We start from the raw sequence: 14,802 nt of genomic DNA on the forward strand, positions 1-14,802 counted from the left end.
ATGCTAGACCAATGAAAGAAAGGACGGAAATGAACTGGGAACATTTCTAATAATGGTAATTTATTTACAATAAAGAAGACACAGAACAAGACTTATCACGGAATATACTGGTGTGAATTTACAATGTTCAAAAACACTTTTACAGTTTCTACTTACAAGACGGGCCCCACACACTCAGATTTATTAAAAGACCCCCGCAGCCAGAGAGGGAGAGACGAGCTGGGGGTCGCAGTTCGCTTTGGTACCTGCACGTTGAAGGGAGGGGTGCTCCGTAGTGCGGCAACTGCTAATAGTCGTGCGGCTCGGCCCACAGTCACACGCGTGGGGCTCGTGCTCGTGGAGGAACCCGAGCAGAGCAGTCAGAGTCCCAGGGTGGAGATCAGGGTAGCGGACGGGAGGGACCCAGGAAAACTCCAACAAACCCCAGCCAAATGCAGAACTCCACTCGAACGCCCCAGACTCCAGCTCAAACCACACGACGCACACCAACCACCTTAACTCCTTCAAAAAACTCACTCTTGAGACTCGTCTCCACATAACTCCTCTTGCACTGAGGATGGTGTCGTCTTTTTATGGACCTCCCCGAAGGGGTGGGGGCTCGGTGAAACAGACGTCACCGTCCGCCCTGATCGGACAGGGCTCCCATTGGTCCACCCATTTCTGGGCGGGGCCTCGGCCAGGCACCGGTGAGGCCCGCCCACTCCACGCGTGTGGACTCGACAAGAAAGAATTGGAGCGCTTGGAGAAGCCGAATAGGAACTGCGGACTGGACGTTTTTGCCTCATATGCTGTGAGGACGTTTTTGCCTCATATTTTTTGCCTCATATGCCAGCGAGGCGAGGGTTGCAAGTGCTGAAAGGTACCGTGGTTGGTTGTTGGTTTGTTTGTTGGATGGTCTGTTGGATGATCATTAGATGGTTGCTAGATGTAAAAACCTACCTAAAAGGACATAGCAACGCACACCTTTGATTCTCCCACTAGACAAAAGGAAGGGACCTGTTTCACATGTACTTAACGGAATAACTGACTCTTGGGACATCTGTATGTTTGAATGCATATGATTTCCAGATCCGTAACAATATATATATATATATATATATATATATATATATATATATATATATATATATATATATATATATATATATATATATATATATATATATATATATATATTTGTTTTGAACTTTGCTTGGCCTCATGTGAACTTTTGTTCACGAAATATCTGCAGACACAAACGAACTTGTGTTTGGGCAAATTTAGTGTCGACACCATGCCCAATCTTGTACAACACCAACACCAACAACTCACCTCCCTTCCTCACATATATCCCTGACAATATACCAAATCTTCCAATGTAAAAATAACAGCCATACCTTTCATGTAAATCGTCAAAATTTGATCCATCTTCATCGACTTCATGCTGCATCATTTCCTTCACATCAATGTGTGAATTGTTCTCATTATCATTATCTTCCTTCGTTTTTTCATCAGAAAAAGCAATTTCATCAACTCCTTTACCAGGAAGCAATGCTGCTAGCAAGTTTTCCTGGGACAAGCTTCCAGAAAGATAATTTTTACTGTTCGCAAAAATGCTCTTGATTGAGGACTCATCAGTACCAGAACCTGTTGAATTGATGGAGCTCTTCCTCTGTAGCTCCTGTAAGTAATTTGACTGTTTTGGACCCTTCATGTCAAGATTGTGTCCAAGCTTGAGCTCTGTCATGAGGGTATTTTGGTAAGATGTAACAGCAGTAAACTCTGTCTGGGGAAAAATGAAATAGTTCTCCTTGTGGGTAATTGTGGAAGGTACAACATCGCTCTGAATGACGTGCAATCTGGGAGCATAGTTGTGCTTTGCACTGAGAAACAAGTACTCATTCTTTAGAATATAATGGTTCGTAAGCTTCACCTGCAACACAAACACATCACCAAAACAAGTCGAAAAATTACTTTCTCCACATTGTACATTTCAGGGTGTGAAGGAGGATTAAATTGAAAAAAAATAAAATTACCCCCGTGTGGGGGTGACGGTCATCTCTATAATACCACAAGTTCTCAATGTTCAGTTCAGGTAACCGTGAAACAGTCCAAACTAACCATTTAGATTGAAATAGTTCACAGAGATACACTAGGATAATACTACTAATGATATAATTAATAAATATGTATTGTTCATTTAGTACCCAGATTAACACATCAGAATCACCAGTAAGTGCAATACGTGGTTTTCCGGTCCGTCCACTCTCTGGGGACATTTAACTTCCGGTTATAGAAAAAAAACGAAAAAATAGGCTTAGCTCTCGGAGATTATGATAATCCTGTAGATAATTATTCACTGACTATAATGCAACTTTCAGAATGAAAATTGGTCAAGTATTTATAGAGATATTGAGGTTTGAAAAATCGTTAGAGTGAGCAAATTCATTAATTATTAATTCCACAGAAGTTTCGTGACACTGCACAAAGTAACATGTCAGGTATGAAAAAACATTTTGTATGCCAGATTCATTAATTATTAATTCATTAATTATGGAATGTACTCATTGATATATAAATCAGAAAGCCCGAAGCATGTAGCATAATTTATCACTTATCCCCTCATCCGGGATCCGTGACCTCGCCCCACAGCCCAATGTCCGCCGGTGAATATGTTAGATATCGGCACGATCGAGAGGCGCCTGCGAATCATCCATGCTGATGCACTGAATTGATGCAATCGTTCGCCCAGAATATTCGTTGTCAAGATTTGCGTGATTAAATTACCAATACAGTCACTCGAATTTATACCGCCGACATACTTCTTAACAATCACCTTTGCCCCAGAAACCAGAGTCAATCTGAACCACGCTGGCCACTGCTCAGACGCCATGACCGGACTACTGCGCAGTTCTACTACGCAGTTTGGTTAAAGATGACTCGGCATTTTGGCGCGCGCGCGCGCACGAAATTATATTTTGAAAATAAATGCCAACGTTTACATTTCGGGTTTTGAAACTTTTACACCTTCGGCGGAAAATGTATAAATATAAAAGATTAAAATGTTTTATATTTATATTTCATTTCTCCTTCCTTCCTTCTTTGCGAATCGCATCGGCGTTTTTGGCCATCTTCCAGATCACGTGACGATCAAACGGGAAGGAAATTCAAAAATCTGTCCGGTTAGATACAAGATAATATTTTTTACTATCATAATCAATAAACAGTTGCCGAATATCTTGTAGAATGGCAGACTCGATAGGTTTTGAAAATGGCGATTTTTATAACTTACGTGACCTCGACCTGGACAAAAGTTATATCGTTATGCAACACTCATCGACCTCTACCCACATACTAAGTTTCATCAAGATCAGAAACAAAAATTGTTGACAAACGTACGGACGGATATTTGGTCCGGCTTTATTAAGTCATCTCGGTAGAGATGACCTAAAAAGGAAAGAAATGAAGGAAGAACAAAAAATAAATTGGGAAGAAAATGAGAAAACAGAAATACCACAGCAGTTCAAGAAGATAGGGGTAATGGGGGAAAAAGAATGCATGAGATATTGGAAAGTAAAGAATCAAAAAGGAATAGAAAAAGTTTAATAGTAAAGTTGAATTTTTTTTTTTAATCAGTGTCTGAGAAGAAAGAGTGTCAACCATTCTAGTAGTCTGGACAAAATGAAACTTCATCTTTTTTTTTCTACAGGCAATATGAAATATATGCAATTATCAAGAGCTGCAAAAATGCTCCAACAATCACATTTTGTAAATTAGAATGGCACTCGGTAGAGCACATACCTCCCGCCAGGCTTAACAGTATACGTTTTGTATACCACTAATAGGCTGCATCTGAACCAAAATTTAATCTCCTTGTTCTTGTTACCTAACCAACTCATCTCCCTAGTTTTGTCATAACCCATCCACAACTTTTTGAAATATCATGCTACATGGTGTTTTTGGCCCCATCTCTCAATGGTAAAGAATCACGAATATTTTATTTTATTTTATTCTCATATCCAGATCTGGATCTCCACCAGAATCGAATCAATTCTTCCTTGTCACAGACCCAACCTGTCCATCAGATCTGTCCACAACTTTTTGACATATCCTGCTGACAGACAAATAAACAGACAGATAGACAGAGGTGATAACAACCTCCATCCACCTTCGTTGAGGGAGGAAGCAATTGGAAAAATGCTGCTAAAATTGAAAGTCCATGCCTGGTCAGAATTTTTATGACAACCTATGTACATATTAACTTTTAAAAATATGTTTCATCTCCACGGCAGTGTAAGCCACATAAGGAGAGGAAGCATGCGAGAATAGGGGCATCTCCCATTTTTAAACATAATGCCTTCGACTGCATAGGCATAAAAAAATTCATGTCAGCAGCTCTGCAATAGGGCTGAGAGTTCATGGTTAAAATAAAGAAGACACAAGTCAAGGGTTCCTCATGTTTTCAACCGTTTGACCACCTTTAGACAGCTGCAAATTCTTATGAGCCCAACATCATGCACAAGAACAAAATTTGCCTGTCTGTCAAAGATGTGGCAGAATAATGAATACACCCAAACGTGCATAAACATTGGGATGAATGACCGACTCTTGATGACTTGAAAATCGTGGGCTTGAAGATTGAGACAACTGCTTGAAATTTGGTTTCATGGTAGAGACGGTCCATCACATCTTAGATGGGGTGATAGGGATGTAGTATTTATAGGAATGGACTTGCTGACCTGTTTTACTCGTGACATCCCTTGGAGGAAGTTGGTCTCCACAGATTATGGTATTGCACAGAAGAAATACAAAATGTAATGAGAGAGTTCATAGAACAACTTACCCCATGCATTCTTGAGAAAAAAGGGCATGGGCAAGGTCTGCGAGCGGCAAATCTGATTGGTCGTGATGATGTAAAATGTCATAATATTTTTTCCAAGTACTGCTAAACAAAAGGTTTTTAAAAGAACCGAAAGGCTATTTTATGTCACATAGTTTCTGGGCTTGGGTTATGACATCATAAATTTAATTCTTCACTCACATCAGGTCATAGATCAGATATATGAGGTTTCAGATAAGGATTTCAACTCAACCAATTATGGTTGGAATACCATTTCACCGATGACATCATCGTTATCAGCCTACATACCCATGGTGAGTTGACATATGCCATGTTTCATTTTTTTACGTTGAGCAGTTTCCGAGAAAATGAGGTGTAATTTTTTTCCTTTAATCCAATATGGCTTCCATACCATGTGACTTATGACATCAGAGAGAGCAACAAAATATTCTCCATGGGGCGTCCCTCCTATGTTTAAAGTTTTGCATAGATCGGACAAGCGGTTGCAGAGCAAACCATGTTAAAGCAAAAATATATGGATGAGACCTGCGAGTGTCAGTATCGGCTAAATATAAAGTAAATATGAATCCCAAAATACAATATAAATCAAAGGATTGCTGTAAATTATGTTAATGTCACAACATCCTATATTCATTCATCTTCATTTAAATAGTAAACCTCAAAACATAGTTCCCTTACCTAAAGTAAGAACCTTAACCTATCAGCAAATGACTAGTTTCCCAATCGCACAGATCAACAGCTTGGCACCGTTTATCCTCGAGATTCCAATCCTTTTAGCCGAGAACCTCTCCAAATGGTAGATTCACAAAAATATTTCAAAAGACGTGAATATCCCTTGGAGCACAGTCAAGACAATCGTTAAGAAGTGGAAGGTGAATGGTACCGTCTGTCCATTTCCCCCTTATGCTGTTCCTTTTGTTATGTTGCGTCCTGATCTGTTCTGTGTTCTAGCTCTTCCACGAGTCTGTACTATGTATCCAAAAAAAAAAAAAAACTTATTAAAACAAAGAATTGGGAAAGAAAGTTGCTGTTGTAAATTTTCTGGTAATGTCTTTTGTTTCTGGAATAATAGCGATTTGCATTTTGGGGGAATTTTCCTTTTTTTATTTTTAATGTTTAGCCTTAAGCAATGCTATAATTAAATGTATTAATTACCTTCAAAACGAAGGTGGACAGAGGTTATGTATTCACCCCTGTTTGTCTGTCTGTGAGAAGGACACATTAAAAATTTATGGACGGATTCAGATGAAACTTGGTGGACAGGTTGGGCATGTGACAAGGACAAATCGATTCGATATATAATTTCACAAGTGATTCTTCATCATTGAGAGATTGAGCCAATAATGATATATAGCATGATATTTCAAAATATTGTGGACGAGTTGTGACAAAACGAGGTAGATGATTTGGGTAGGTGATGAGAACAAGTCAATTTGATTTTGGTTGAGGTCCGGATCCAGATCTGGCCTATCAGTGGGATACAAAACACAAACTATTCAGCCTGGCAGAGGTATGTGTTCCGGGCGTTGTTCTCCTAAGCAGCTTGGATTCTTGACTTTTCTGCAGAAAGTGTGAGGGTGAGTGTAGCAATTTTACAAGTAGGTGAGAGAAGATAATTTAGAGTGTTTACAAAAAATAAGGTGGTGGTGGTGGTGGTTCACACCGCCCAACCAAGCATAAGATCAGAAGCTTGCTTGCATCAAGTGTTTCTTCACCATAGTTTGTGCTTTAGCTTCCCACTTAAGTGGTTTTTTTCTTCTTCAAATGATCCATGCAATCACATCAGAGATATAAAGTTCAACAAATGCCCAGTTGGATTTATAATTTTCTGAGAATATTTAACAAGTTATCAATGATGTTGAATTATTTCACAGAAATAATGGAAAATTAATAAAGGCCCTTTAATGAAATAGTGCACATCCATTTAATTTGGAAAGTTTTCGTGCTTAAAATACAATGCCATGGCAAATGTTAACAAAAAAGGCATGCATCTAATCTGTTGTAGGTGGTTGTACACAGTATCTTTGACAACATTCACAATTTGTGGATAATATAAAAAATAGATATTGCTCAAACAGAATTCAAAGAAGTTTTATGCAACATGCAGCAGGTGGTATACAAATAAAGCCTTGCACTGTACCTTGCAAAAGGAAATGTTTCTCTTCATCCAGTGGAGACCGAGTGATGGAGATTCTGGATGCAGATACAATTGATCGGGACATTCTGACATGCTATGGACTACTGGAAAACAAGCATCAAACCTCTGATTGTGGTGCGAATCCATCGGTACCATATCCAGTGCCATAATGTAGTCCAAATTAGGGTCAAGGCCGTCTATGTCAAATTGGCAATAGGGGAACATACGCCGCCCAGATCTTGCAACCAACATTTCTGTGCCATTGATGTGGAACATGGCCCAAAACCTGTGGTTTACCAGAGTGACAGCCACCTTGCCAGAAGTCAAGGTAATAGGGTGACCACCTGTTGGCAATCCACACCTGCAGCATGCATGATGGTGTCTTTTTAGCTTGGGAAGATCTTGTGGAATCACTGATTCGTGCTCGGTATTGTTCTGCTCACTATTGCAACTTGAGGTCCCCATTCCTGGAAACTCTTCTAATGGTAAAACTGGGGAGCTGGAAGGTGATCCATCATAGTCTTCCCATAACATCTGCATCATCAACTTATTCTCCATTCACAAACTGGGTCTGAAAATAGATCAAGACCTTTTGAAGGCAGCCTGTTTTGTGGCGTCTCACCAGGTCACTTCTTGCAATGAGCATACTTGAAAAATGTTCATAAGTATTGCTACCACATCTGCAAGAATAAGAAGAAAAAACAAAAAAATGAGAGGAGCATTAAGGTTTGTAAAGTATTACACACCACAATACAAGATGCTATTACATGAGAAATACTGTGGAAAATGAAGTCCACACCAGAGCGATCAGTCGTGCAAATTAGTTACATGCAGATATGTACGATGGTCGGTATGAAAGTAATGCCTCTTTTTTCAATTTGTAACCAAATGGTCATAAGGAAGCTGATGAGATCACAATGAAAGGTTTATATTCTCAGCCCATTTTAAGTTCACTGCCACTGTAAGATATGCCTAGTGTTGGCTTAATGGTTAGGGTGTTGGGCTTGGGATCCCAGGATCCCGAGTTCAAATCCCACTCGGCTGTTGAAGTAATACCAGGTGGGGTTGACTCTGCCTGTCATCCTTCCGAGGTCGGCAAAATGAGTACCAGCTTGCTGGTATACTGTGTCGGAGTGGCGACCCGTCCAGGATTGTGCCCAAAGCCAAGGAGACTGCTTAGGCAGCACCAATACTGCACAGAGTATGGTCCCAATGGAAGGAATGGAGGAGGGCACTGTAATAATCACGGGACATCACACCACACTCTCAAAATTGCTGCCTCGTTAGATGTACGTATGAAGCAGAGAACAGTTATTGAATTTCTTAATGTGGAGGAGGTTCCTTCAGTGGATATGAATAGGCATTTAAAAAATGTGTACAACGACTCTACCATTGATGTGAGCACCGTTAGATGTTGAGCAAAGTGTTTCAAGAGCAGGGGAACTGATATCGCCGACAAGCCTCAAAGCGGTCGGCTTGCAACTGCAGTGACACCGGAAAACAACAGTCGGATTGATGAGCTCATTCAACAGGATCGCTGCATTACAGCACGTTGGTTGTATGAGGCAGTGGGTATTGCAAAACCAGCAGTGAGAAGCATCATACAGGAATTCAGATACTCCCAAGATTGTTGACGGAAGAGCAAAAAGAATATTGGAAGTTTATATGCATGAAACTTCGAACGTTAGGAAGCTGAAGGTGAGGCATTTATATCGCACATAATCACAGGCGAAGAGATGGGGTTCACCATTATGACCCCAAAACCAACCAACAGTCTGAGTGGCACCACAAGACATTACCAGCCAATAAGAAGTTCAGAACGCAGCCATTTGCAAGTAAAGTCATGACATTTGTGTTTTGGGATAGAGAGGGGATCCTGCTTGTGGATGTTATGCAAAAGGATGCCACGATTAACTCGGAGGTGCGTTGTGACACTGATGAAACTGAAACACCACGTAAGAAGAGCTCGTCCTAACAAAGACATGAACGAGGTGCTTCTCATTCACGACAATGCCCAGTCTCACACCAGCCTGCATACACGGGAGGTAATCACGGCCTTGGTATGGAGCGTCCCCCCCCCATACTACTTATAATCTGGATCGTGCACCTTCAGATTACCATCTCTTTCGCCTGCTTAAAGATGGACTACATGGGATACATTTTGAGGATGACAATGCCATGATGAAAAAGGTTAATGACTGGTTCTGAAGTTGCGACAAGGAGTTTTACAACACCGAGATACAGTGCCTGGTTAAACAATGGCAAAAGTGCTTTGCAGTTGTTGGCGTCGATGTGGAAAATAACTTTCTATTTGCCACACATTCAAGGAAATTGTACATGGCTCCTTCCCAATGCCATATCCAAGTAATGAGTGATGTCATTGCGGGGCGCCAAAGGAAGAGAATTCTCAGTTTTCACTCCGTTTGTTTGTTTTCTTGTTTGTTTGGCCAAGCGATATCTCAGCCACCCATTGAGCTGGGAAGCTGAAATTTGGGGACAAAAGTGAAGATGGCTTTGGCAAAAACAGTATTTTTTGTTTTGACAAATCAATTAATTGATTAATTATTAATTCTTTATTTATTTTCTTTCTCATCTGGGCAATATCTCAGGCACCCTTTGAGCTTGGAAAGTATTATTATATCAAATGCAATGCAATAGGAACTTGTTTACATGAAAACCAACCAAACTTAAATAAAAGGTGACTATGGAGTGTGAAGACACTCTCACAAGACCTGATTGAACAATCAGCCAAATATCCTTGTTTGTTTGATTGTTTAACATGATGAAAAAAAAAAAAAACCTTCTCAGCACATTCTACAAAATCATCCTTTACTGAACAAATTCTTGAAAATTGAAGTAACTGAAATGAAAAGACATTGTAACCCATTTTGATTGGTACATTGATACCTGGAAATCATTACCACTCCCATTTGCAATCAGGCTATCAGGATAAATCTTGTGAAGCTGCCTTTCAAAAAATTATCGTTAACGACACAAGTGTCACCTATATAATGACATGTATGAGATAATAGTTAAGCTAATACAAATTTCTTCTCCTTCATCAGTTTCTGCATAAACGAAAATTCACAGAAAATAAAAAATATCTGCTAGTAGGGTGATGCAATTCCCACCCATGGGAATACCCTGAACCTGTTGAAACATTATCCCACAAAAAGTAAAAAATAAAATAAAATTAACAGTATCCTTAAACTTCTGCTTATCAAAACAATGAAAACTTGAGTATATCTTTTAAGAAAAGAATGCTCCATCAAACCTGACACAAAAAAAAACGTGTGAGGAAGGGACACCAGCCAAGAGGAGAAAGCAGTATTCCATCAAGCTGCAGACGAAGGCATTGTCGATAGATAAGAGTTCAGGTGTGCCAAGGAAGAACTTTGTATTAGGGAGGATGCCTAGTCGGCAGCTGGTTTTGCAGGTCAACTTTGAAATGGGGTTTGCCAAAGAAAAATCATCACTGATCATGAGGCCCAAGAATTTGAGTAACTGAACTTCAAGGGGATTGTTAAGAGAGTAGACAGGAGGGTTTTCCATGTGGTCCTTTTGGAGAAAGAGTCCTTTTTTCCATGTGGTCCTCTCTTCCTCTTATGTGGTGACTTCAATTGTCATCACGCCAGTTGGCTAGGTGTGGGTACCTCTCTCACCTGCCATGGCACCTCAGCAAAAGCTTTCTGCGACTCATTGGGACTGACTCAATCGGTCAACTTCTCGACCCGGATCTCAACCAATGGTACTCCATCTCTTCTGGATCTGATTTTGACAAATTTCCCTGACAATATCTGCTGCTCTTCCTTCGCTCCAATTGGTTCTTCTGACCACGTCCTTGTTAAAGTGGACATCTCTCTGGCTGTTATCAGAGAACCACCTCACCGCCGTCGAGTCTGGCATTTCACTCAAGCCGACTGGCAGGGTCTCCGAGCAGCCATCAAACTTACAGACTGGTCTCCTATCACTACTTTCTCAAACATCAACTCATCCTGGGAATTCTTTCAAAGAAACTTGCTCTCCCTCATGCACAGATTTATCCCCTCTCGTGTTCAGTTGTCTTACCCTTCCTCCCGTCCTTGGTTTACTGAAGCTTGTGGCGAGGCAGTTGTCCTGAAACAACTTGCCTTTGCCTCATGGAAAGCAAACCCAACTGAGGGCAATCTCAGTTCTTTCCACAAAGCTCGGAACAAGTGTGTATCTACCCTCAGGAGAGCCAGAAAACATCTTTCTCATCTCAAGTCTGAACTCTCAAACCTCTCTCCCTCCTCAAAATCCTGGTGGCGTTTAATCAAATCTGTTTCTGGTGTATGTTCCCCCTCCATCCCCTCCCTGACCTCAAATGGCCGCACTGCTGATTCCACACGTGATAAAGCTGAATGTCTAAACTCGGAATTTGCAGCTAAATCCTGTGTCCTAAACCCATCACTATCTCTACCCACTTTACCCAGTCGCACCCAACTGTCCCTGGACTCTGTATCCTTTTCTCCTGACAAGGTGGAGAGCTTGCTTTCAAACCTCTGTCAGATTCTGCAACCGGTCCAGACGGCATCAGCCCACGTGTCCTCAAAGCCTGCTCTTCTGCTCTTGCTCACCCTCTCTCTGTTCTATTCACCCTCTCATTTGCCCAAGGTCATCTGCCATCTGCTTGGAAATCTGCTAACATCACTGCCCTGCATAAAAAGGTGCAAAAACAGATCCCTGTAACTACAGACCAATCAGCCTCCTCCCAATCATCAGCAAGGTGATGGAATCCATCATCGCTTCAGACATGAAATCCTTCCTCTTCTCCAATGGCTTGATTTCCAATCATCAATTTGGTTTCAGACCAGGTCACTCTACCCTGGATATGCTGCTTCTGCTCTCCCATCAATGGATGGAGGTCCTCAATGCCAGACAGGAAATCCGAGCCGTATCCCTGGACATATCACGTAGTTTTGACACAGTCTGGCACCCTGCCCTACTCACCAAACTCTCTTTCCATGGTATTCAAGGCCATCTCCACTCATGGCTCGCAGACTTCCTCTCCTGTCGCAGTCAACGTGTGGCCCTAAATGGAGTTCTTTCATCCCCTCTTCCTGTGCAGGCTGGAGTTCCTCAAGGTAGCGTTCTGGGCCCTGTTCTTTTTCTGGTTTTCATCAATGATCTCTCGGACTCTCTGGAAAATCCTCTATTTCTCTTTGCCGAAGACTCCACCCTCTGCCGTACCATCTGTCATCCCTCAGACCGGCAAGCAGCAGCTTCTTCGCTCACTGCAGATCTGGATAAAATCACAAACTGGTCCAACACGTGGAACATGTCTTTCAATGCAGACAAATCTCACACTCTCACTATGTCTCTTCGAAAGGACCGTTTACAAAACCCCCCCATTCACTTTCTCAACAATCCTCTGGAAGAAGTCTTTTCTTTCAAGCTTCTGGGTCTCACTATCTGCCATGACCTTTCCTGGGAAAGTCACATTTCCAACCTCGCCTCAAAAGCCAGTCGCCGACTGGGAATTCTCCGTCGTGCAAAGTCCTTCCTCGGCCCTCTTAAGCTCCTGACCACTTACAAAGCTTTTTTTCCGTAGCCTGATGGAGTACTGCTCTCCCCTGTGGGCTGGTGCTCCTGCCTCCCACCTTTCTCGGCTTCACGCTGTCGAAACCAGGGCATTTAAGGTCATCGGCATCTCCCGCAATGAAGCTAAGTCTTTGGGCCTCTCACTCAATCACCGCAGGTTGGTCGGTGGTCTTTCTGTCTTCTACCGACTCCTCTCCAGCCTTGCCCCCCCTGCTCTCTCTGCGATTTGTCCCCACCACATTTACACAGGGTGCTCAAGTTCCGCCAACAACCCCCTTCTGGTAAAACTACCAAAATCACGAATCACTGCTCATCTTAACTCTTTCATTCCTCTTTTTTCCCGCCTTTGGAATAAACTTCCTCACTCTATTCTTTCCCATTCTTCCCTCCAGGCTTTCAAAACAGCTGTTCACCACCACCTCTTATCTTCCCCCATCCAAATCCTCGATCTTTTCTACCCCCGATAATCCACCCAAGCCCACTTCCTTCAATTCTCCTGCTTTCCTTCCTGAAAGTCCCTGTAATGTCCATCTTCTCTTCGCCATGTTCCCCGTCCCATCCCCATCCCTCTCCCTTCCACAGTTCACCTAATGTGTCTGTTCCCCACTGTTTTGTCCCTTCCACTCCCGCCCCTCGTCTCATGCCTCCTTGCTGTGAGTTGTGTGTTCGCTCTCATACGAGCCTCGACCAAGGTATACAAAAAAAATAAAATAAATAAATAAAGAGGGTGAAAGTGTGAGATTCGCCAGGATTGAAAGACATATTCCAAGTGTTTGAGCAGCTTGTGATTCTATCAAGAGCTGAATAGAGGGAAGAGGTTGCTGCCTGCCGATCTGAAGGATGAACAATGGCACGGCAAAGGGTGGAGTTATCAGCAAATAGGTAAAGAGGATTTTCTTGAGTCAGAGAGATCATTGGTGAAGATTACGAATCGGTTGGGGCCGAGAATACTGCCTTGGGGGCACTCCAGCCTCGACAGGAAGTAGATTAAAGGATTTCAGTGAGTAAGGATTCTGGAAGGACGTACTTTGACTCAAGTGATTCTAAAAATTTGAGAATCAATTCCGACTCTGAACTGCTCTCTTGATTTCAAAAGCTTGTCAATTCATCCTTGTCACACACACAACTTGCTTAACTAGCTTCACCAAATCTATCTTACTTTTTGAGATATCCTGCACGCAGGCAAACGGGTGAAAAACATAACCTCCATCCATCTTCATTGGCTGAGGGACTAAAGAGAAACAACTGAATCATAAAATTTATATTAATGAGTCAATATAATCAGTGGCATGATTGAAACAATATAAATCATGCCAAAGAAGTAAATGTTGCTTCAAATTAATCCAAACCTCTGGGAAAATTGTAATTTCTTCAATGATGTGTGTGTGTGTGTGTATATATATATATATATATATATATATATATATATATATATATATATATATATATATATATATATATATACACACACACACACACACACATACACGCATATATGTATATATAAACATATATATATATATATATATATATATATATATATATATATATATATATATATATATATATATATATATATATATATATATATATACATATACATACAAATATATTGTTATGGTTGTGCATATTCACAGAGCACCATATAGGTCCTTAGATCAGTAATGTCGATAAGTCTGTGTTCAGATAGATTTCCCCACCGATGTTTAAATAGAATTATTCGTGGAACCGGCCTGTGATCTTTGAGTTAGCCGTTTTTCTTTTACTATCTTTATTTTGGACCAACAGCCATTACTACCACCACAAAGCGCCACCAACCACAACAACCACGATCACCTCAACCATCAACCACAACCACGATCACCTCAACCACCAACCACAACAACCATGCCACCTCAGCCACACCACCATTCCTACCACCACAAAGTGTCAGCCACAACCACAACCTTCAAAAACCACACCACCGTGTTTCCACCTCAGCAATGGTTACCAGAAGCCTGGTTCGTCGAGGGAAAGCAGGCAGACGACGCTTCCCCCCCCCCCCACCCCCCGTACAAATGGCATCTCTGCGGCCAACACGAGAGATTCCACCCTGCGAGTGGAAAAAGACAAATACAGCGACGAGGGAGCGTCCCCGATTTGGCGGAAAAACGCTTCCTTCGAGAAGTGTCCTGCGCGTGCTGGAAGGAGGGGCGTGAGGTGAAAAGGGGGCGGGGCTTGGTGATAAACAGGCGGAACGCAAGCACGGGGGAGCTTGTGCTGA

At 41.7% G+C, this 14,802-nt stretch overlaps 1 protein-coding gene across 21 annotated transcripts in view; it reads right to left on the minus strand.

The window, feature by feature from the left end:
- The window catches only part of LOC147028760 (uncharacterized), a 377,598-nt gene that overhangs the window by 316,341 nt on the left and 46,455 nt on the right, over positions 1 to 14,802 (minus strand). For 19 of the 21 annotated variants that reach the window (XM_085879466.1, XM_085879463.1, XM_085879462.1 and 16 more), the window contains exons 2-3: positions 6,981 to 7,657; positions 1,377 to 1,912 (exon numbers count right to left, since the gene is read on the minus strand). In XM_085879466.1, coding sequence (XP_085735592.1) covers positions 1,377 to 1,912; positions 6,981 to 7,535 — 1,091 coding nt within the window. In that variant the 5' untranslated portion in view covers positions 7,536 to 7,657. The remainder of the gene's footprint in view (positions 1 to 1,376; positions 1,913 to 6,980; positions 7,658 to 14,802) is intronic. The other 2 variants (XM_085879479.1, XM_085879478.1) reach the window with 1 other exon arrangement.

Source organism: Eptatretus burgeri, chromosome 4 (genome assembly GCF_056783735.1).
Source record: "Eptatretus burgeri isolate ZD-2024b chromosome 4, Ebu_testis_v1, whole genome shotgun sequence".
Classification (NCBI taxonomy): Eukaryota; Metazoa; Chordata; class Myxini; order Myxiniformes; family Myxinidae; genus Eptatretus; species Eptatretus burgeri.